The sequence below is a fragment of the Zea mays genome, chromosome 9, assembly GCF_902167145.1.
Source record: "Zea mays cultivar B73 chromosome 9, Zm-B73-REFERENCE-NAM-5.0, whole genome shotgun sequence".
Taxonomy (NCBI): domain Eukaryota; kingdom Viridiplantae; phylum Streptophyta; class Magnoliopsida; order Poales; family Poaceae; genus Zea; species Zea mays.
The window spans coordinates 12,837,729-12,861,223 of NC_050104.1; the positions used below are offsets into that span (position 1 = coordinate 12,837,729).

Sequence of the window (23,495 nt, forward strand, 5' to 3'; positions counted from 1 at the left end):
CTGAACCTTTCCGAAACCAGCCAGCCATTGGTCTGGCAGGCCAGCATATGCTAATTGGATTTTTTTGCCGCATCATTGAGTGCGCCATCAGGATTTGGAAATCCTGGTTTTGAGTAATACAGTAATTTGGCATTATCCATTGCCGAATTCCCAAGCTCCGTCAGCTTGAACGTGGACCCCTACCATCTGCACCAGCTCGGCACCTCACGCTCGCAGCGCTAGGAGCCTAGGAGCAGCTGCCCGTCTATTTATTGGTCCCTCTCCCGTCCCAGAGAAACCCTCCCTCCCTCCTCCATTGGACTGCTTGCTCCCTGTTGACCATTGGGGTATGCTTGCTGCCTTGCTCTCCTGTTCATCTCCGTGCTAAACCTCTGTCCTCTGGGTGGGTTTTTGCTGGGATTTTGAGCTAATCTGCTGGTCCCGGTAGAAAAGATCATGTCCCCTGACGAGCTCAAGCGCTCGCCTTAGCCGCGTCCTTGCCCCCCGCCATTTTTTGCGGTTTCGGTGTGTTCCCGTGACTCGCCGGGTGCGTCATCGCCTGAATCTTGTCTGGGCTCTGCTGACATGTTCTTGGCTAGTTGGGTTTATAGATTCCTCTGATCTAAACCGTGCCTGTGCTGCGCACAGAACTCTCCCCTGTCCTTTCCTGGGGTTTTGGTTACGTGGTGGTAGTAAGCTTGGATTTGCACATGGATAAAGTTGTTCTAAGCTCCGTGGGTTGCTTGAGATCTTGCTGTTATTGCGTGCCGTGCTCACTTTTTTTGCAATCCGAGGAATGAATTTGTCGTTTACTCGTTTTGGTGGATTATTAGCGCGAAAAAAAAACTCTTTTTTTTTTGTTCTTTTACTACGAAAAGCATCTTCTTGGATTTTGCTATCTTCTTTTACTACGAAAAACTCTTGAGTCTAGGAATTTGAATTTGTGATGTCCATTCTTGCAGTGCGCTGTGCTTTATTGGGAAGCCAAATCCTATTATTTTCTGCCTCTAGGGTCTGAATGGAATCAGTACTCTTGAGACAGAAAATCAATCCAATCAAGTTGATTTCTTTCTTTAAAAATATTATCACAGAACTAAGTGCTTGTGCGGAATCAGTACTGGCTTTTGTTTGGTGGAGGATCAATACTTGCTTTTGTTTGGGGGTGGCAACTGTTTTGCTATAAGATTCCATGTGTTCCTGTTGAGATGAATCATATATAGTATAGCTGCATACTACAAATCTGTTTTTCAAATTTAGGTTGCTTTGGCATGATCTATTTTTTTGTCAGACAGACTTTCTAAGTGGTAGCTCTTGATTTCTTGTTCTTGTACAACTGGTGCTGCTGAATCTTGACCGTATAGCTCGAATTGCAGTATTCTGAACCATCGAGCCATGGCTGCCAAGCTGACTCGCCTCCACAGTCTTCGCGAACGCCTTGGTGCCACCTTCTCCTCCCATCCCAATGAACTGATAGCACTCTTTTCCAGGTGGGCTTACCAAAATCATATAACTTGCATTTCATTCGGTACTGAAAGTTGTTAATTTGTTATTCTCTTCATGCCTGTCTTAATAGCACACCCAGATGTAAACACGAGATTATGCAACTTCTTACTTGGTTTCTTTTGTTGGCACCATCATGCATGCTAATTGCTAAGGATGTTACCTATTCATCCTTGACTCATATTATCATATGTAATGATTTTATGATCTCGAGACTATTGATTGTGAAGCATAGTATAGCTGTTCTTCAGTTTTTGTACCCTTTTGTTTTTTTCCTTAAGCTAGAACTGGTACAATTTAGTTGATAAGACAGTGTAGTTTGTAGTACGTCATTTGACAGATTGTTTGTCTTTAGCTGGTAAAGTGCCATTTAATATCTGTATCCTTCAGATCTAATAAAAAGGATATGAGATGTCCATCACAAGAGGGGAAAAATTACATGATCTGAGATGTAACATCCGTTTTTATTTGTGAAATACCACTTCTACAGGTATGTTCACCAGGGCAAGGGAATGCTTCAGCGCCATCAGCTGCTTGCGGAGTTTGATGCCCTGTTTGATAGTGACAAGGAGAAGTATGCACCCTTTGAAGACATTCTTCGTGCTGCTCAGGTAACACTAGCACTGCTGAGATGTCTGCTTGAGTGCTTGCCAATTGAAACTAAGGTACTCTTTCTAATTTCCCTTGTCTGCATATAGGAAGCAATTGTGCTCCCCCCATGGGTTGCACTTGCTATCAGGCCAAGGCCTGGTGTCTGGGATTACATTCGGGTGAATGTAAGTGAGCTGGCTGTGGAGGAGCTGAGTGTTTCTGAGTACTTGGCATTCAAGGAACAGCTGGTGGATGGACAGTAAGTTCTTTGATGAATTGTTTGTAGTCTTTAGCTATGTCTATATTCTAGTTATACTAATTCCAGTCCTTTTTTACCAGATCCAACAGCAACTTTGTGCTTGAGCTTGATTTTGAGCCCTTCAATGCCTCCTTTCCTCGTCCTTCCATGTCGAAGTCCATCGGAAATGGAGTGCAATTCCTTAACCGACACCTGTCGTCCAAGTTGTTCCAGGACAAGGAGAGTTTGTACCCCTTGCTGAACTTCCTCAAGGCTCATAACTACAAGGGCACGGTGAGCTTCCACAGTCCAGAGTCTTTTAAGCACATGCTTCACAATGGATGATGTCAATATTTTCTTACTATTATCTAGGAACTTCACATAACCTGAAAATGGATTAAATGATGCCATCTGATTATTTCTAACTGCTGTTTTCTGTTACAGACGATGATGTTGAATGACAGAATCCAAAGCCTTCGTGGTCTCCAATCATCCCTGAGAAAGGCAGAGGAGTATCTACTGAGTGTTCCTCAAGACACTCCCTACTCGGAGTTCAACCATAGGTGAATGCTCAATAAAACGTTCTGTACTTGCTATGGAACTTTGGTTGAAATATGACAAATGGATTAACTGCCTATAATGCCACTATGATCTGTGTTAGGTTCCAAGAGCTTGGCTTGGAGAAGGGTTGGGGTGACACTGCGAAGCGTGTACTCGACACACTCCACTTGCTTCTCGACCTTCTGGAGGCCCCTGATCCTGCCAACTTGGAGAAGTTCCTTGGAACTATACCAATGATGTTCAACGTTGTTATCCTGTCTCCTCATGGCTACTTCGCCCAGTCCAATGTGCTTGGATACCCTGACACTGGCGGTCAGGTACAGAAGCTTAGTGATTACTATTTCCTTTAGGCTTTGTTTGGGTATAGAGGGATTGAAGTGAATTGAGGTGTATTAAAGAGGATTGAAAGAAAAATTAGTTTATATTACACTTCAATACACCACATACCACCTCAATCCACTCCAATTTGAGATTACCCAAACAAGCCCTTAGCTACTTCACCTTCCAGGTTTCTCATTTGCGATCGCTTTGCAGGTTGTGTACATTCTGGATCAGGTCCGTGCTTTGGAGAATGAGATGCTTCTGAGGATTAAGCAGCAAGGCCTTGATATCACTCCGAAGATCCTCATTGTATGTTTGAGCCCACGTTTCACCTTCTGAATCCTTTTTTTCACTGTGCCTTGATTTACTCAGTAAATGTGCCTACATGATCTTATTTGTTGCAGGTTACCAGGCTGTTGCCTGATGCTGCTGGGACTACGTGCGGTCAGCGGCTGGAGAAGGTCATTGGTACTGAGCACACAGACATCATTCGCGTTCCCTTCAGAAATGAGAATGGCATCCTCCGCAAGTGGATCTCTCGTTTTGATGTCTGGCCATACCTGGAGACATACACTGAGGTATACCGATTATCTGACTGGATGTCCTACACAGCATAGCATGTTTGAGTAAATACTGAAGCCATGCATTCTGTGCTGCAGGATGTTTCCAGTGAAATAATGAAAGAAATGCAGGCCAAGCCTGACCTTATCATTGGCAACTACAGCGATGGCAACCTAGTCGCCACTCTGCTCGCGCACAAGTTGGGAGTCACTCAGGTCTGTCTGTTTGGTTTTACATGAGTATTTGAGTATCTTTAAAATTATTAAGTTATTATTTCAATTGCTTAATGGTTTTGTACATACTTGCAGTGTACCATCGCTCATGCCTTGGAGAAAACCAAATACCCCAACTCGGACATATACTTGGACAAATTCGACAGCCAGTACCACTTCTCTTGCCAGTTCACAGCTGACCTTATTGCCATGAACCACACCGATTTCATCATCACCAGCACATTCCAAGAAATCGCGGGAAGGTAGAATTTGTATATTAGTATCGCTGTGCTTTAGTAGTAAATAAAACTAGTATGTGATGTTTTCTGTGTTGTTTCTGCAGCAAGGACACCGTGGGGCAGTACGAGTCCCACATCGCGTTCACTCTTCCTGGGCTCTACCGTGTCGTCCATGGCATCGATGTTTTCGATCCCAAGTTCAACATTGTCTCCCCTGGAGCAGACATGAGTGTTTACTACCCGTATACGGAAACCGACAAGAGACTCACTGCCTTCCATCCTGAAATCGAGGAGCTCATCTACAGCGACGTCGAGAACTCCGAGCACAAGTGAGTATACTGAAAACTGGTTGCATGTCTTACTGCAGCCAATCAGCTTGTAAATACTCCAACACCCATCGCATGATCTATCCATCTTTCTATCTGTCACCTGAGCTGAACACCTGGTGTTTACTTGCATCCAGGTTCGTGCTGAAGGACAAGAAGAAGCCGATCATCTTCTCGATGGCGCGTCTCGACCGCGTGAAGAACATGACAGGCCTGGTCGAGATGTACGGCAAGAACGCGCGCCTGAGGGAGCTGGCGAACCTCGTGATCGTTGCCGGTGACCACGGCAAGGAGTCCAAGGACAGGGAGGAGCAGGCGGAGTTCAAGAAGATGTACAGCCTCATCGACGAGTACAAGTTGAAGGGCCATATCCGGTGGATCTCGGCGCAGATGAACCGCGTCCGCAACGGGGAGCTGTACCGCTACATTTGCGATACGAAGGGCGCATTCGTGCAGGTATATGCACACACACACACACACTTGATCTAATATCTAACCTCCCAAGTTCCCACAACGGTGCAATCTACTTTCAGACAACAACAGTCACTGAATCATTTCATCACTTTGTTTTTTTTTTGTGTGGGTAGCCTGCGTTCTACGAAGCGTTCGGCCTGACTGTGATCGAGTCCATGACGTGCGGTCTGCCAACGATCGCGACCTGCCATGGTGGCCCTGCTGAGATCATCGTGGACGGGGTATCTGGCCTGCACATTGACCCTTACCACAGCGACAAGGCCGCGGATATCCTGGTCAACTTCTTTGACAAATGCAAGGCAGATCCGAGCTACTGGGACAAGATCTCACAGGGCGGCCTGCAGAGAATCTATGAGAAGTATGCATTTTTCTCTCCTGCCATACAATGTAAAATTCTTGTTGCCTGAAGGCGCATCTGTTTTACTCCCACGGACACTCGGAAATCTGCTGTACCCTTATCTAGTTAGGAGGAGTGGTAGTAAAAAAAATCCTGACACTACAAGCTTTGGATTGCTCAGGTACACCTGGAAGCTCTACTCCGAGAGGCTGATGACCCTGACCGGCGTGTACGGGTTCTGGAAGTACGTGAGCAACCTGGAGAGGCGCGAGACCCGCCGCTACATCGAGATGTTCTACGCCCTGAAGTACCGTAGCCTGGTAAGCCGTTTGATGCCTGCCTCTGCCTCTGCCTCTGCCTGCCAGAGAGGATCACGTGTTCGTTCCCATTCCAGCAGTCTTAAACGAGTGAATGAACTACTGACGCATCTCTTTCTGGAATCCAGGCAAGCCAGGTTCCGCTGTCCTTCGATTAGTACGGGGAAAGAAGAAGAAGAAGAAGCCCAGGCCGGAGAACCATCGCCTGCATTTCGATCTGTTTCACCGCAATTCGCATTGTTAGTCGTGTATTGGAGTTATGTGTACTTGGTTTCCAAGAACTTTGGTTCCTTCTCGTTTTTTTTCCTTGTTTGAGCGTTTTTGGGCAGCGCTGGCCTGGTTCCTAGTATGGTGGGAATTGGCTGCACCTTTTGCTTCGAATAAAAATGCCTGCTCGTTCACCTGTCTTCCAGAGTGCAATGCGATGTTCTGTTGCCCAGGTCGTGTGGTTCTGACTGATGGCGATGTTGTGTTCTTCTGTTAATCGCCTGTTTAACGTGGTAGGCTGATGCTTCTTGTTGAGAAAGCTTGCTGTGCCAGACATGGCTGCTTGAATACAAGTGAAGGAAAAAAAAAGCCATGCCAAGTAAAGTTGCACAAAATTTCAACTGCTCAGTGGACCACTGGACCATGTTCTTGGTTATTGCAGTTGCAGGGCTTCACATGGCGTTTGGACAGCAGTCTTGGATTGATGCATAAAGAGGTGGTGGTTAATGAGGACGCAAGGCCGTTCCCTCAGAGTCAGTCACAAGGTTGCAGAGCTCACGGTTCTCTTCCCTTTCCGCTTCCTGTCACATCGGAATTGTTGTTTACGCCATCTGCCCATCACCCACCAAGTCTATGTTTCTGTACTGGATCTTTCAATGGCGGAACGCGCTTAGTTCTTCGTCACAGTCGAATCACATGATCTAATCGATGTCTTTAATCTCGCTGTAAAAAGGGTGGGACGGTGGGTGCAGGGTAGGGACCAGGGAAGGCCTGCCTAAACGTATCCATAAACATGCACAGCAACCCTAAGATATTATACTGCCTACTTCCTAAGATATAGTTATTTCTAGTCTATTTTTTTTCCGTCCACATCCAAATAAGTGATAATATATAGACATACATATATATACTATATTCATCATAGATTAATGAACGAATGTATACTTAGTTTAAACCTAATTATATTTTAGGAAGGATGGAGTATGAAACATGACAATACAACAAAAAAAAATCATGTAATTGCATATCGTCAAAGTTATCTGAAGTAACCAATCCAGGGGGAAATCCCGTTAGCAAACATACAAGAGCACCGCCCCACTACATCCCAGAAAATAAAACAAAACCAGAACTCAGATGGATAAATAATACTACCAAATAGGGCTTGGAATTTAGAAGCTCTGTTTGTACTTGAATATGCTGCATTAAATACAGAAAAAGGTTCCACTTTCCCATGTTCGTTTAGTTTTGATTCATTTCTAACTGTAGGGTTTGTGTAAATTGTTTGTATTGGGCAGGAGTGTATTCAAAGTTCAAACTCACTGTTGCGTGTAAAAGAGCACACCTGCTGATTTAGACATCGCAGACAGACTAGTTGCTATTATTTGTCAGAGAACACTGCAGTTGAATATTCATAGAGCGACTTCATTATCACAATATACCTGTTTCCCCTTGCTGTTCAATTATGGTTGTTTACATCAAGTTTATTTGGCATGACTCACATTTGTAATAGCTCTTGAACTGTTGAACACTAACAGAAAGACGAGAGCATGTGCACTAGCACGCTACTTGAAGGAGTTCTCGATGTCGATTACAAAGCGGTATTTCACATCTCGATTAACAAGCCTCGCGAGAGCCTCGTTGATATAATCTATCTTAATGATCTCAATCTCCGGATAGATATTGTTGGCTGCACAGAAGTTAACCATTTCTTGGATGTCTTTTATACCTCCAACAACACTGCCAGACAAGGTCCGCGCACCTACAGAAAGCAGTTCACGTTAAATTTAAACAATTCATTTCTGTTACCATGTTTTTTTTAGTAGTGTCAGAACAGAGAATTACCAAGTATAAGGCTTGCAGGATGCATTTTGATCTCACTTGGAAAACCTACCAATGTCATCACACCACCAACCTTAAGGAGAGAGAAATACGGATCAAATGGATGGTCACCGGAAGCAGTGTCAATTATGAAGTGCAGGGAGTTCTTCAGGGACTGCAAAAGCAAGAGACCATATATTCACGATCAGTTTTCAGGTAATGGAGAACAAACATTACTTAGCTGTTATCTTTATTCTCAACATAAGAAAATTATTCATGGTCATCTACAGAACTGGCTGCCTGGAGCTTTAAAGTCAAATAGCAAAACAATGAGAAAGACAGTGATCTGCTATCTGTTCTTTCCTTGTGAAAAACAATGTGATGTGCTTATAGAAAACTATATTAACATCTACAATACCAAATAAATGCACCATCAAGACACATTTCATAGCAGATTTAGTGAAATAAATGGACCATCACAATTTTTCTATTAACTTTGACAAAAATAGAGAATTTTGACTTAGGACAAAAGTAAAATGTCTCATATCAGTACTATGTGTGTGGGTACGTTGAAATTATGCAATGTGCAGGGCAGTACCTCCATTTGCTGTGTGTCTGATGATATAACAAAATTATCTGCTCCAAGGAGGTTGATGGCTTCATCTCTCTTTGATTCACTTGTACTGAAAACTGTGACCTTAAGACCAAATGCTTTACCAAATTTCACAGCCATGTGACCCAGACCACCAAGACCAATGACCCCAAGTGACTTTCCAGGTTGGTTCATGTTGTGTCGCATCATTGGAGTATACACGGTTATTCCAGCACACAGAAGAGGTGCTGCCTTCGCCAAAGGGTAGCCATCGGGTATTTTGAAGCAATACCTAATTTTTTAATTAATCAACAGAAAATGTGATTTCTTATCTGACAAGCTATACTGAACCAGCGTCATGGTGTCAATAATGACTTATACGGACCTATATGTTATTCTTTCATCATGTATTGATTATGATTAAAATGGATTGACAACAATAACCCAAATTTTACTCACTCTCATAAGAAACTGCATATCATCTTGAATAAGACATGGTGTGATCAAATGGGCAAATGAAATTGCAGTGGAACAAACTACAATGGAACCTGTTTGCGTCCCTAAAACTAGTTCTTATCAATATATAAAAAAAAACTTGTTTGAACAACAAATCAACAAACTATAATGGAATGGAACCTGTTTGCGTCCCTATAACTAGTTTTTATCAATACATATATAAAAAATCTTGTTTGAACAACCAATCAAAACGGTACTGACATACCTTTCATGGACTACAATGTGAGTGGAGTAACCCCCCTTTGTGACAGTTCCATCTGTATCAATGCCATTGAAAGTATAAACTGCTTTTGGGCAATGGTTGTCTAGAGAGATATTGCAGTTCTCACAATCACGGCAAGAGTTCACATATGTTCCAACACCTACATGGTCACCCACTTTAAAGCCTTTGACATCTGCACCAACCTGAGTTACAACTCCAGCTATCTCATGCCTGCACAAATTAATCATTGTGAATATATAGTACATACAGACACCATTTTCGGACAATGGGCAACACTTAATCAGCACTCCTGACTATGATGTTTTGTTTCCTCTGAGGGGTTCAACTTATTGATCTGAAAACGCTTACCCAGGAACCAAAGGATATTTTGAATCATTGAGCTTATTCCGCGTCCAAGCAACGTCTGCATAACAGACTCCACAGTATATGATCTTCAGCGAAACATCGCCGCTTTGCACTGCTCTGAAAATTAACGTACATATAATAGTTCTCGTAAGAAGACTATGAAAATGAAACCAATAAGCTAGCTGAACAGAGAGATAAACACTTTGCTGTTTGCACTCAAATTTCTGCAATCCCATCAGGCCTAAAATTCTCACCAAATGCCCATAGTAAGCATCAATTTCATGTTTTAGGGCTTGTTTGGATGAGCTAAGGCTAGTTACTAGTTGGGATGTGGAGCTCAAAGTAGCTGGTGTTGGCTAGCTAGTTGGCTAATAACTAGTTCAAGGTTTAGCTAAAAAATAGTACTCCCTCCGTTTCTTTTTATTAGTCGCTAGATAGTACAAAATTGCACTATCCAGCGACTAATAAAAAGAAACGGAGGGAGTACAACTATTAGCCCTCCTGTTTGGATGCACTAGACTAATTTTAGCTAGCTAGCAATTAGCTCTTGAATCCTTAGGCCCCGTTTGGTTCCATTAGTCCTACTGTCCTAGGACTACCTATTCTGTTTGGTTATAGGGACTAAACAGATTCTAAATATATTAAATGCAACACATAAAGACCGAAATACCCATTTTCTTGTTTCACGCCAGTTTCTAGGTAAGGGCACTTTAATTAAATGTCGCCCTTTAGTCCCTTTTAGCACTCATGTGAGGGACTAGAGACTAAAGTCAATTAGTCCCTACTTTAGACCTTCTATTTGGCAAAATAGGGACTAAACAGGACTAAAGATTAGTCCCTCTAACCAAACGGGGCCTTAGTTTGACAGACCACGAGCAGAAATAGCTGCACTACTTGTTCCACACTGGATGTGCTCATTTGAAAGACGGTATGGAACACACTGAAATCCAAAAGTAACATACATAAAAAGGCATAGAAACAATACGCTCCACAAATATCCCAAAGGAATAGGTTTTGTCGTTTAGCAAAGTAAGCAGACAGCATTCAGAGCGATAAAAATGATTCAACGTTTCACCAATCGGGAAGGCGGAGCCACCTGCGGTTAAAACTGTGTGGTGAGAGAACTCCAGAAGGATCTCTCGCTGCCCAAGCTTTGCAGTTGCCGTTCTCTGATTCAGCAGCCATGTGAACTGAACTGCAGAATGAATTCCTGCCAAGTCAGTAAATCGAAAGGCCTGGCTCAAACAGACGGAAATTTCATCGTTGACACTACAGGGGAGGGGAGGGGACAAAAAAAGACTCGCCTCTGTGTCGATTCCTTCCGCACCGGCCGCTCCCCGAACTCCCCTCAATGCAAGCGCGGCAAGCAGGCTGTTGGGTGTCGCCAGGATACAGGTAGCCGACGATAGCGAGTGAGCGATTTATAACGGGGAAGAAGATGTGATTGCTTGGAAGGGCGCAGACCGTATCATGTTCCGCTGACCGCTGAACGGATTGGAATGGAACGGAGAGGGTGGCGAATGGCGATCACTGGCGACAGCCGTGACGTCGCAGATCTGGCTATCATGTTTTTACGGGCCTCTCGCGAGCCATGAGTTCGTCGGCACTGACGTCGCAGACCTGGCAACCGTAGATTGTTTTTCGTTGCTTTGAATCTCTGAAGCTTAGGTCAACACATGTGATTATCAAATACGAGTGTTAAATATTTTGTAAATACAAAACTAATTATAGCGATGAAGATAAATCGAAGAGATAAATTTATTAGAGAAATTAATATATGATTAGCAAATATGTATCATCGTATATGTGAACCATGAAATATTTAGGTTTAGACCTTGTTTGGGCATAGATCTAGTTCTAGAAAATTTGGTGGAGTTGGTGAAGCAATTCATTGAGACCCTGTTTAGAAGAGCTTCACTTCAAAAATTTCAGGTCTATTTTTGCTTCTATTCAAACCGGTCCAGCTCCACGAGCTCTAGTTTCAAAAAAATAAAACTAGAGGTTAGTTTCATGAAATTTTTGAAGCTCCCCCAAAGAGTGCTTCAAAAACACTATTTTCATACCTCCTCGTGACATTGCATAAAAATTACCCACCATGTCATTGATTATATGACCTATCTATTCATGTTTCTTTCTCCACCCGCTAATCATCAAGGGTAACTTGGGAAACTCACAAAAAATAATTATATTACAGAAGTTGAAGTCTATGTGCAAACCAAACACTCTTGAGCTCTGTCTTACCGATCAGTTGAAGTTGTTTCATGGTGAAGCTAAAAAACGAAGCTGTAATTCTTGAAATGAAGTCCTTCCAAACATTTCCTAATGTGCTCAGAAAATCGTGGAGTTAGAGTTGTAAGTCTTTAGAAGACATTTAGATAAGTCATTTTGTTTATTATTTAGATTAAAATTATTTTTAAAAATATTTAAATTGATATTATGAACTACAGCTTCACACTCGAGCTGGAACATGGAGCGATTCCAAACACTCCCTTAATAGGTTTGTCTCTTACCATTTAGTCTCCATCTGTGTTAATTACTAATTAGTTTTGTAATCTCTGCTATTTTAAAGTAATAGTTTTGTGTGCCGTGCTTCACCAGCGAAGTATGTACGTTTGTCCCTCTTCCCGCTTTCTCACCTAACAATGGATGGTTACATTACAGAAGCGTCGTTGAAAGAGAAATGAGCAAATAAGTCATTTCTATAATATTTTGGTGATTAATGACCAACATAACATAATGGACTGACTAATTTGCATAGACTATGAGCGCGTGTTAACTCAAGTGCAAATTAAGGAATTCAAGTTCAAACGAGCTCAAACAAAGCTAGAAAGTGCAACATTTTGAAAAAAAAGTAAAACGATGAGAAAAGATGAGTTGAAAGTATGAACCTATGGCTTAGATTAGGTTGACATACTCTAATAATAAAGTTTGTCTATGTTATAGAATAGCTCCCAAGACCATCCAAATCAAATTGGAGAAGTTTTGGCTAAAACGAACTTCAACTTAGCCGATTAGGACTCACGAGATTGGTCCGGTGGTGCACTGGACCAAGTTACCAGAGAGCCCTGTAGACGACTTCGACGGTCTGGCACGTCAGACCAGACCATATTGGAACTACTTAGTCTTGAGAGTTTTGGCTAAAATTCATCGGACCTCGGTCCCGTGGTGCACAGGACCTCGCGGGTAACGACTACTTGCGGCTCCAACATGCATCTCTAGCGGCTACTTGACACGTGGCGATCCGGTGGTGGACTGGACCGGTCCAGTGTCTGCAAGATTTGGAAAGCATCACTCAGGATCCTGGGGTAGCTGCTACTGTTCACGGTCCGAAAATGCACCGAACCAGTTCGGTGCGCCAGCCGAGAACAGATCTGAGCAGAATTTCACCATAGCTAGTTGAGGGTTTTGGGCAATAAATAGCCCCCTAACCAGCATCCTCTTTATACCAAGTCACTCAAAAGTTAGTACATCATTCCTATGCATTAGAGAAACATGTCAATGTAATTCAAGTGCCCATTCTTGAGAGATAGAGTTGTATTGCTATTGTACGCTTGCGTTTTTGTTCTTTGATGTTGTTCTTGTGCTCGTGTTGTTCATTGGAGTTCTAACTTTCATAAACTTGTGTACGGCTGCAAGAGACTCTGATTTGTGGAGATCCTTTCGAGAAGCTATTATAAGGAAGATTTGTGGCCTCAAGTTAATCATGGCAGCACTTGAGAAGGTTTGAATATAACCCTCGTCCTTTGGACACCACAACGTGGATGATCAAACCAGAAAAAATTGTGTGTCTTGCGTGCTTTTCTTTTTGCAATTTTCTCTTCCTCCCTCATTCTAAGTTTTTTATATTCACTTGAGATTTTGCTATACTCTCTAAATTCTACAATCAAGAGAGCAAACAAGTGCAAGAACCTTGTTCCTTCACTCTGGCTTGATATGTATTCTTTGCTAACTTATAATTTAGATTAAGTTTGTTTGAATTTGTGAATTTTTAGGAGTTGCGTCTTCACCTCCTCTATACAACTATCACCCATGAGAAACCATCCAACCCAACCACCCAACCCAAGCCTAACACGACATGGAGCTACAAGCAGCGCAAGGCTCCCACATAATACCACCCCGCTAGCTGAAGGAGGACGAGCGACCTATAAAAAAGGTCAGACTCCTTTTCAATTTATACCTTTCTTGACCTTTTGGCTAAGATAAGTTGTAATATTTGTTCTTACTAGTTTAATATTTAATATATAGATCATATATATAGGTATCAAATATGATTGTATTGTTGCAACGTACGACCATTGTACTAGTTAAACTATATTTAATACTTTTAAATAGCATCCAAATATATGATATGACAGAACTAAAATTTAGTAGCGTGGATCCAAACATCCAATAATCAGTTACGTGCCTTCTCGCGTGCCATATCAGCTTCAAATTTTTAATAAAAATAGCTTTGTTTTATATATATATATAAAGTTACCGTATAGATGTGTTTGGTGAAGTTTACGGTGTTTGATTCACAACAAGATTTACTGCAAAAAATCTGAAATCGCAATCAAACGAGTACAACAGTCGACCAGATAATTCACATATGGAAGAAGGGACGAAGACGAGCCTGGTCTAGGGGTTCAATGGGCTTTATGTAGGCCTCGGTATCACATACCCGTGAACGTGGTCCTACGCTCCTTAAGTGTGTCATGATTTTAGTCTTGTGTAGCGCATTCAAACCGAGACTCCCTTACATAGTTATGAAAATATGGCTAGATAACAATCACTAGTTTATTGAGAACCAAATTTAATGATATCTATTAAATGTATCGCAATTGCCATCTTAGACTCACCACTACTACCAACACTGCTACCACCACCACCCCACCACTACTAACAGCACTGCCACCACCACCTTGAAATTAGTAATAACATGGACTATTATTGTAAGTATTATTAGCCTATATTGCAAGTAGCATTACTAACTAAAAAGGTTTGAAGCGATCAAAAGGAAATGGGGTCAATGCTAAAACTCAAACAGTTCCGCAGAGGGTTGAAAGAACTAGCTACATTCTTTCATAGAAGACAGGAAAAAGAGGATTGATGCTTTCTTACTTCATCTTAATATAGGGATGCTTTATGTAGCTTCCAATAAATAGGAAACAAGATGACCCATGGGGCACTCAGTGACGTATCTAAACCGTCTATCCAGTACTAGCTTTTCACACTCGGGAATATAAACTGTCGGCACTTGAAGATGAACGAAGCAAAATTACCCCCAAAAAGCCCTTAAACCCCACCACGGCTTCGACTTATCAGTTTATAGGCCCAATTAATCGGTTGCAAGGGGCGACTAAACCTCACAAAAGCCCGATTAGCCGGCCCAAATCGATGGCTTAGATATGCGATGGGCAACTAAGACAACTACCGATTAGCTAGGGTCACGAGGCGATTAATGGTAGAACGGCTCGATTTATCGTGTTGACGAGGTGGCTTACCAGCTAGGTAAACGACCAGACTGTTAAGTAACCCTAGTTAGGGTTATGTGGGCAAATACCTGCTTTGCCCCTGAGGGGTCTCACATCTCTATATAAGGAACATGTACACCCCATCATATTACAGAGATTAGAAAGAGGCCAGAGGCCCAACCCTATATCTTGTGTCTCGTGTGTTTCCTCTGTCGTGCTCATGGGAAGGGAGACGGGTTCTCTACAGCTTCTTGCGCCTCTATTGCTGACGGGAGGGAAGGGAGCGGATCTGGTGATCCGTGGTAACGTAGTTCTCAACACGTTATCAGCACGCTCTACCTCGACGTTGCTACGGGATTAGATCTGCATCAACTCTCCGTCAAGTCGGCAGGTCTCCGGCCTAGCCGAACTGTCCTACGCGACAGCTATCATTTTTGTCTACTGAATCAAGAGATGGGGTATGTAATTTCTGGATTGAATCTGTGATTTAGTTTTCAATCTATTGTTAGCGGTGAAAAAAAGCACCTTCGCCGCTTTAGGGAGCGCCGCCTGGAGCCGCTGCTCCTACGTGTGTTCGCGTCGGGGACCTGCGCTGTACACCGCGCGTACTCTGATCGGGCAGGTCCTGCTTGCAACGGCGGCGAGCAGGCCAATGACGCCGGATGATGTCCTCGCGGATGGATTGATTGTTAGGACTCAATCGCTCAAGAGCTTGTGATCCCTCTGTTTCCCACTGCGTGCGTGTCGTATTTCCATGATCCATACGTGCGCGTCAGTGCTGGCCCGAACAGTCACGTCGAGGCCCAGCTGGGAACCTGCGCCATCCCTGTGTCGCGCCCGCACCGGCGGTGTGCCACGTCTGGCGGAGATGCGACCTCTTCTCCTAGGATCCGATTCGACCGTGCGGTGATCCGTTATCCTCGTGACAGTTAGAAAAAAAGGAATCGCGTCTATGGAACAGCCTTGCATGCGAAGTGGTATGCGCCCAGCCTTGCATGCAGCCTTGCATGAGCAGCCTTGCATGCGAAATGGCGTGAGTGAAGGTGGACTTCACGTTTGCATCACGCTTCCATGTGATGGATAGTTGCAGAGCACGCGCGATGGTTGGCTTGAAAATCGCCATAAAAAAATTCCGGTTGAATTATTTCATATATGCTTTATATTGTTTAGTCTATTTATTTTTGGTTACAAATAAGAAATAGAATAAAACATATTTTATATTGCGGTTAATTATTTTTCACAGTAAAATAATTAGTAGAAAAATGCATGTTTAAATATATGAAAATGTTTTCATGCACATGATCTGCTTATGCTTATGCATTAATTATAGTACTATTTTCTGCTTTATTTTCCATAGTAGATAATTAGCAGAAAATTATTAAAATGCATATGAGAGTTATGATGTGTACTTTTGTATCGCTCTAAATATTTATGATACGTTGAGATTTTGGACTCACATCGAGCGATTAAATTGTATAGTGGGTATTCGGACGCACCGATGAGATTGCGTTATTAATCAGCTAAGTTTTGGCATTGGCTGCGCCCTGGCAACACGACGCAGTATTTGTGTCGTATGAACTTGGCTGCGTCATGTGATTGCTATGTCGCACTCTCGTTTAATCGGACCGCCCCTGTTGAGTTGGACCGTCATCGTCAAGTCGCGTATTTTTTTTTGTATGCCCTGTAGGCACTGTTCGTCTTTCGTGATTATCGAGCCACAATTGCGCCTGTTGCGCATGTTGTGTGGACCTGTCTTGTACCACGACTATCGAGTCACAACTGCGCATGTTGCGTTTGTTACGAAGGCTTGTTGTGTTGCCGTAGCCCTGATGGCCTGTCACACCCGGTTTTAGAAGGCAAACCGAATGCGAACCATGTACGTGCCAGGATCAGTTATTCACGTACACAGCAGTTACATAATATGGACATCATCACACAGTGCTCAAAATAGAATTTAAAGGGAATAATAGTTGATTACATCATACGTCTGAGACGTCCATATAGTTCTTACAGTAAATCAAAGTGCGGAAAAGAAACGTAGATAAACGCGGCCTTCACAGGCAGCCGACTGGGGGTTGCCGCTAACCCACGCCTAGAACTCGCCGTAGTCTTGGAACTCCTGGAAGTCTCCTTCCACAGCTTCATCTTCGCCTGAGCAGTGGTTGCAATGCTGACAACCTGGGGGGGGTTTGGTGTGTAGAGCAAGGGTGAGTACACATCAACATACTCAGCAAGTATCCTGTTTGGCTGTAGTGGACTAGCTTTATGTGGGGATAAGTCAAGCAGTTGCTTTTAGTTGGTCAGATTATTACTTACTAGTAGAAAGCCAAGTTTTAGCACTAACCCAAGTTATTAACCCGATGTACCCTTTCCAAACGGAAAGAATACCACTTACCAGCACCATAGTCATAACTAAAACCATCAATCTCATTGCCACCTGTACCAAAGTATCTCTGATCAAGTCTCACTAATCACTGGAGCTCCCTTGGCCGCTCATAACCGCGAGCACGGCTGATATATCAGTTTTCAAACACTCTGTAGAGGTTGTGCACTTTACCCACAAGCCGTGATTCCCATTCTGCCCGGAGAGAGCTACTCCCCATTGACCACTACCTAGGTGGCCTAGCAGGGCATCACTACGTAGCCTTTACAAAGATTCCCCGGGGCTGTAGCCACCCGTTAGGTTTCCTAAATGTACCGCACTCCTCCCCAAGGGACAAATCAACCTTGGCAGAGCGAGCCGCATACACCGAGCCCCATTGACGGCACGACGGCTAAGTGAACTACACCCCGGATCCTCTAATTATTCAGCTAAGGGCATCCCATTCCACCCTCATGGTTGCACTATTTTCCCGGGCGGTCATCCATAGAACAGGTCCTTACGGAGAGGCACTCGAGAAACCGCTCGAGCCCCCTTGAAGGTCACAAGTACAACATCATCATAAGAGAAGGGAAAACAGCGTATCATAGATAATCTCATCATGTTCATTGATTAGAGTTGAGCAATAGCATAAAGCTAAACAGTAATAATCCAACCCAAATAGGTAAGCAAGGATAGGGATAACAAAAGCTAGTCAAACCTTAGGTATAAATATGTAAAGCGGGAGGTGAATTAAAGAATGAATAGGACAGAGATAGGTCAAAGGACACTTGCCTCCACCAACCGACTGCTGCTCAGGGGCTTCTCCTGCGAGTTCCTCGGGCTCTTCAACCGGATCGTTCTCTATGCGAGCGCAAACATACATACATCCACACATTTAATACAAAAGAACAGTACACCATACAATAGAATGCAATAAGTAAACAGACGTTCCACGCGGGCTCGCGAGTACGGTTAAGAGAGAAAGAGGAAAAGACAGTCGAGAAACGATCACGTTACATGACTATAAATTAACCACTCGCTTAATGGAAGGAAATTTAATGTAGACACTATGTTTAGCATAAAGTAAAGTCATGTTTCATGTCTAATTATTATAAGCAGGTGGAGATAAATAAAAAGAATGGTCGCGTGGCGAGACGCGCGACAAAGCTCTCTAAAACAAATTAAAAAGTTAACGACTCGTCGCGCGACCGAGCACGCAGCGAGACACTTCGCCTTAGATACGAGGAGACGTTAAACGTCGCGCGACGAAGCGCACGACGGCATACGTCGACTAAACTGAGTCCAAAGTGGAACGTCGCGTGAATACACACGCGGCGCTACACCTTAAACAACCTGAAACAAAAATGGATTGTCGCGCGACGAAGCGCACGACGCAACACAAGATAGAATCTGAATTTAGACAAATCCGTCGCGCGGCGAAGCGCGCGACGCAACACGCTAATTAACGAATAATCACCGCGAGCGCGGGCGAGCGAAGATACGGTCGGGCGAGGCCGGGACGGGAACGGGCGGCCGAACGGGGGGGGGGGGGGGGTTGAACCGGCCAGGGGGGCGGTTGAACCGGCCAGGGACGGGGGCGCGCGGGCGAGCGGGGCTCGCCGCGCCGCGGGAGGGCGCCGGGCCACCACGGCCGGCCGAGCCGAGGGGCGGGGCCGCGCGCAGGGGCCGGGGACGGGCAGGGGGCGAGGCCGAGCGCCGCCGGGGGCCGGGCGGGCGAGCCGGGGACGGGCAGGGGGCGAGGCCGAGCGCCGCCGGGGGCCGGGCGGGCGAGCCGGGGGCGGGGAGCCGAGCGCCGCCGCGGGGAGGGCCGAGCGGGGGCCGAGCGCCACCGCGCCGAGGGAGGCCGGGCGGGCGAGGCCGCCGGGGAGGGAGGGGGAAGGGGCCGAGCGCCGCCGGGGAGGGAGACCGGGCGGGCGCCGCCGGGGAGGGAGGCCGGGGACGGGGCCGAGGGCGGGCGCCGAGCGCCGCCGCGAGGAGGGGCCGAGCGGGCGGGCCGAGCGCCGCCGCGGGCGAGCGGGCAGGGGGCCGAGCCGCCACGCCGAGGGGCCGAGCGGGGGCGCCGCCGCGGGGAGGGAGGGGGGAGGGGCCGCGCGGGGGCCGGGGCGGGCAGGGGCCGCGCCGCCGCGCCGAGGAGGCCGGGCGGGGGCCGCGCCGCCGCGCCGCCGCGGGCGAGCGCCGCCGGGGTCGGAGTCGCGCGCGGGCAGGGAGAGAAAGGGGGCGCGCGTGGGGAGAAGAAGAGGAGGGAGAGGGAGAGAGAGAGGAGAAGGGGAGGGGAGGGGAGCTCACCTCGGGGTCCAAAATCCGGTGATCGCCGTCTCCAAATCCTAGGGCACCACGGGGAGAGAGAGGTGGAAGAGGGAGAGGAGAGGTTGTTGCGCGGGAGATCCAAATGAGAGAGGGAGAGAGGTGGGGGCGCATGGGGGGGTTTGGGCGCCGGGGGCGCGCAGGCCAGGGCGGGCCGGCTGAGCTGGGCTGGGCTAAGTTGGGCTGGGCCGAGCCACTTCGCGGATTGAAAACCCACGACGAGCGCGGACCACTAAACGGACTTAAATCGCGAACCGAAATCCGGAACGGAACGAGACGAACACACAACATCAGACAAAGAAATGTGCTTCGGCATGATGCAACACCCATGACACTTAGGTTTTGGTTTATACATGACACGGACACATGCCGTTATACTGGTTTTGAAATTGGGGAGAAGGAGCAAACGGGGAAAGAGAAAAGAGAGTAACGCCCGAATTTGGTGAGAGAAAAGAAGAAAAAATTCTACCCCCAAATTCAGGGCGTTACAAACCTATCCCCCTTAAAAGAATCTCGCCCTCGAGATTCAGGGTTGGCTAGCAAAGAGCTCAGGGTATTTAGCCATCAGATCATCTTCACGCTCCCAGGTTGCTTCTTCCTCAGAGTGATGATTCCATTTGACTTTGCACATTCTGATGGTCTTCCTTCGGGTGACTCTGTCTGCAACCTCAAGGATTTGCACTGGCTTCTCAACGTAGGTCAAGTCCTCCTGGACTTCAAGACCTTCCACTGGCAACTGCTCTTCTGGCACACGCAAGCACTTCTTCAACTGAGACACATGAAAGACATCATGCACAGCAGACAAATTCTCGGGCAAACTGAGCTGATAGGCCACTTCTCCACGTCTTGCAAGAATCTGATACGGACCAATGTAGCGGGGTGCTAGCTTGCCTTTCACTCCGAATCTTCTGACTCCTCTGATCGGTGACACTTTCAGATAGACAAAGTCTCCGACTTCGAAACTCAGCTCTCTTCTTCTTGTGTCTGCATAGCTTCGCTGCCTCGATTGCGCTATCTTCAGATTCTCTCGAACCATCTTGATGTTCTCTTCGGCTTCAAGCAAAATGTCTGGCCCAAACACTTGCTTCTCTCCAGGCTGATCCCATTGCAACGGAGTTCTACAACTCCTTCCATAGAGCGCCTGAAATGGTGACATCTTCAAACTGGCCTGATAACTGTTGTTATAGGAAAACTCCGCATAAGGCAATCTCTTGTCCCATCCGGACTGATCTTGCAACGCACAGGCTCTCAACATGTCTTCGAGAATTTGATTGGTTCTTTCGGTCTGGCCATCTGTCTGCGGATGATAAGCTGAACTGAAATTCAGATGCGTGCCCAAAGCTTCATGCAACTGCTGCCAGAAATGAGAGGTGAACTGCGTTCCTCTGTCTGACACTATCTTCTTTGGCACACCATGAAGACAAACGATCCGAGACATATACAATTCTGCCAATACTGCACTGCTATAGTTGGTCTTGACAGGTATGAAGTGGGCTGACTTGGTCAAGCGGTCCACTACTACCCAAATGGAATCGTAGCCGGCTCGAGTGCGAGGCAATCCGACTATGAAATCCATACCAATTTCATCCCATTTCCACTGAGGGATCTGCAACGGTTGCAACAATCCAGCAGATCTCTGGTGCTCTGCCTTAATTCTTCGGCAACTATCGCACATAGCCACATGCTCTGCGATTTCCCTTTTCATTCCGTACCACCAGAATTTCTTCTTCAGATCCTGATACATCTTCTCGCTGTCAGGGTGAATCGAATAAGCTGTCTCATGAGCTTCCTTAAGGATCAACTCCCGAATAGACTGGACATTGGGAACACACAAGCGGTCTTTGAACCATATCACGCCTTCTGCATCTTCTCGAAAATCTTTGCCTTTGCCATCTAGAATCAGTCGCCGAATCTCACTGATCTTCTCATCACTCTTCTGCGCTTCTTTGATTTCGCGCTCCAAGGTAGGTTCCAACTCGACTGTGACTCCTCGCGAATTGTTCAGAAATCCGAGACTCAACCTGTCAAACTCCTTGGCCAACTCATAAGGCATCGGACGAGCGACCATCAGATTGACTTGGCTCTTTCTGCTCAAAGCATCTGCCACTACGTTTGCTTTGCCTGGATGGTAATGAATCTCCAACTCATAATCTTTGATCAACTCTAACCATCTTCGTTGCCTCATGTTCAACTCTGATTGAGTGAATATGTACTTCAGACTCTTGTGATCTGTGTAAACATCGCATTTCTGTCCATACAGATAGTGTCTCCATGTCTTCAGTGCGTGAACCACTGCTGCCAACTCTAGATCATGGATTGGGTAGTTCTTCTCATGAACCTTCAACTGTCGGGACGAGTAAGCCACAACTCTTCCCTCTTGCATCAACACACATCCCAAACCTGTGTAGCAAGCATCACAATACACCGAGAAGGGCTTGTGCACATCAGGCAAGACTAGGACAAGCGCTGTAGTCAACTTCTCTTTCAGCGCTTCAAAGGCCTCTTGGCATTTCTGGGTCCACTTGAACTCAACTTTGTTGCCTAGCAACACGGTCATTGGTTTCGCAATCTTCGAAAACCCTTCAATGAATCGCCGATAATATCCGGCCATTCCAATGAAACTCTTGATTCCTCGAGCATCTGTTGGCGCTTTCCAGTTCAGAATGTCTGCCACTTTCTTCGGATCAATAGCCAATCCTTCTTTGTTGATTATATGACCCAAGAACAGGACTTCATTGATCCAGAACTCACACTTGCTCAACTTTGCATACAACTGGTGCTCTCGCAATCTCTGCAACACCATTCTCAAATGATCTGCATGCTCTTCTTCGCTTTGAGAATAAACCAGAATGTCATCAATGAATACCACCACAAACTTATCGAGATAATCCATGAATACACTGTTCATCAAGTTCATGAAGAACGCTGGCGCATTGGTCAAACCAAAAGACATCACTGTGAACTCATACAAACCATACTTGGTAATGAATGCCGTCTTCGGAATGTCTGAAGGTCGGATCCTGAGCTGATGATAACCTGACCTCAGATCAATCTTGGAGAACACACTGGCTCCTCTCAACTGGTCGAACAGATCTTCTATTCTGGGCAAGGGATACTTGTTCTTGATCGTGACCTCATTCAGAGCTCGGTAATCGATGCACATTCTCTTGGTGCCATCTTTCTTTTCCACGAACAAGACAGGGGCGGCCCAAGGCGAGGTGCTTGGCCGGATGTAACCTTTCTCTGACAGCTCGTCAATTTGCTTCTTAAGTTCAACCAACTCTGGTCCAGATATTCTGTAAGCTCTCTTAGAGATAGGGGCGGTTCCAGGAAGAAGCTCTATGGCAAATTCAACTTTCCGCTCTGGTGGCATACCCGGTAAGTCCTTTGGAAACACATCTGGGAACTCAGACACAACCTTGATACTCTCAGTTGGGTCTGCTTTACTGCTATCAACAGCTATCTGATAACAACTTCCTTTCTTTGGCTCAGGCGGGACTAACTCGGTCACCACTTCCTCTCCTAGTGGAGACACCAACTTGATGGTCCTTCTATCACAACTGATAACTGCCTGATACTTATCTAGCCAATTCATCCCTAGGATGACATCTATTCCCTGAGTACCCATTACTATAAGGTTGGCGGGAAACGCTATCCCCCTTATTTTCACACTTATATTCAAACAAATGCTATCAGCTCGAATTCTACCACCAGCTGAGTCAATTTGAATGGGGGTTGACATGGTAGTAATTGGAAGATTATGTGCTCCTACCCATGATGCAGTAATGAAAGAATGCGTTGCTCCAGTATCAAATAACACTTCTGCAATATGGGAGTCGACTGGGAACATACCTACTATCATGCCGGGGGTCTCCTGAACTGCTTCAACCTCCAAGTGGTTCAGTCTTCCATGATTATAGCGCGGCTGAGAGCGATTGCCTGCTCCAGGCTGAGGCACATTCTGCTTTGCTGGGGCATTGGGGCCTGACTGCTGCTGG

At 45.6% G+C, this 23,495-nt stretch overlaps 2 protein-coding genes and 1 pseudogene across 9 annotated transcripts; 2 read left to right on the forward strand and 1 right to left on the reverse strand.

The window, feature by feature from the left end:
• The first annotated feature begins 279 nt into the window (after positions 1-279).
• Positions 280-6,095, forward strand: LOC542365 (sucrose synthase). Of its 3 annotated transcripts, none has more exons than NM_001347883.1 (16): positions 280-526; positions 1,353-1,466; positions 1,970-2,090; positions 2,178-2,329; positions 2,410-2,602; positions 2,753-2,871; positions 2,970-3,186; positions 3,404-3,499; positions 3,595-3,768; positions 3,850-3,966; positions 4,060-4,226; positions 4,307-4,531; positions 4,666-4,984; positions 5,116-5,360; positions 5,521-5,659; positions 5,785-6,095. In NM_001347883.1, the coding sequence occupies exons 2-16, from the start codon at positions 1,372-1,374 to the stop codon at positions 5,812-5,814; spliced, it is 2,409 nt and encodes an 802-aa protein (NP_001334812.1). In that variant the 5' UTR covers positions 280-526; positions 1,353-1,371; the 3' UTR covers positions 5,815-6,095. The 3 variants fall into 3 exon arrangements, with proteins under 3 accessions (NP_001334812.1, NP_001105411.2, XP_020399433.1); NM_001111941.2 differs by having other exon boundaries at positions 280-326; XM_020543844.2 differs by lacking the exon at positions 280-526 and adding an exon at positions 700-1,283 and having other exon boundaries at positions 5,785-6,063.
• A 1,169-nt stretch (positions 6,096-7,264) lies between these two features.
• Positions 7,265-11,033, reverse strand: LOC100192586 (putative cinnamyl-alcohol dehydrogenase family protein). 6 transcript variants are annotated; one of them, XM_008659826.3, is made up of 8 exons: positions 10,822-11,033; positions 10,662-10,728; positions 10,454-10,552; positions 9,361-9,474; positions 8,995-9,222; positions 8,280-8,565; positions 7,706-7,856; positions 7,265-7,622 (listed from the first exon to the last, which is right to left on the reverse strand). In XM_008659826.3, exons 3-8 carry the CDS (start codon positions 10,540-10,542, stop codon positions 7,426-7,428), a joined length of 1,065 nt encoding a protein of 354 aa, XP_008658048.1. In that variant the 5' UTR covers positions 10,543-10,552; positions 10,662-10,728; positions 10,822-11,033; the 3' UTR covers positions 7,265-7,425. The 6 variants fall into 6 exon arrangements, with proteins under 6 accessions (XP_008658048.1, XP_008658052.1, XP_008658047.1 ...); XM_008659830.3 differs by having other exon boundaries at positions 10,454-10,567; positions 10,822-10,971; NM_001137801.1 differs by having other exon boundaries at positions 7,291-7,622; positions 10,454-10,547; positions 10,822-10,998.
• A 2,497-nt stretch (positions 11,034-13,530) lies between these two features.
• LOC111590239 (uncharacterized) lies at positions 13,531-13,655 on the forward strand (annotated as a pseudogene).
• Positions 13,656-23,495: the final 9,840 nt, after the last annotated feature.

What these genes read in the sequence shown, in the direction of transcription:
- LOC100192586 (XM_008659826.3), bottom strand. Translation starts at nt 10,542, where the DNA reads ATGGCTGCTGAATCAGAGAACGGCAACTGCAAAGCTTGGGCAGCGAGA. An exon ending in CACATTGTAGTCCATGAAAG is followed by an intron (nt 8,566 to 8,994) that starts GTATGTCAGTAC and finishes TTAAAAAATTAG; the next exon opens with GTATTGCTTCAAAATACCCG. An exon ending in TCCTGCAAGCCTTATACTTG is followed by an intron (nt 7,623 to 7,705) that starts GTAATTCTCTGT and finishes TGCTTTCTGTAG; the next exon opens with GTGCGCGGACCTTGTCTGGC.
- LOC542365 (NM_001347883.1), top strand. Translation starts at nt 1,372, where the DNA reads ATGGCTGCCAAGCTGACTCGCCTCCACAGTCTTCGCGAACGCCTTGGT. An exon ending in TACTCGGAGTTCAACCATAG is followed by an intron (nt 2,872 to 2,969) that starts GTGAATGCTCAA and finishes GATCTGTGTTAG; the next exon opens with GTTCCAAGAGCTTGGCTTGG. An exon ending in TCACTCCGAAGATCCTCATT is followed by an intron (nt 3,500 to 3,594) that starts GTATGTTTGAGC and finishes TATTTGTTGCAG; the next exon opens with GTTACCAGGCTGTTGCCTGA.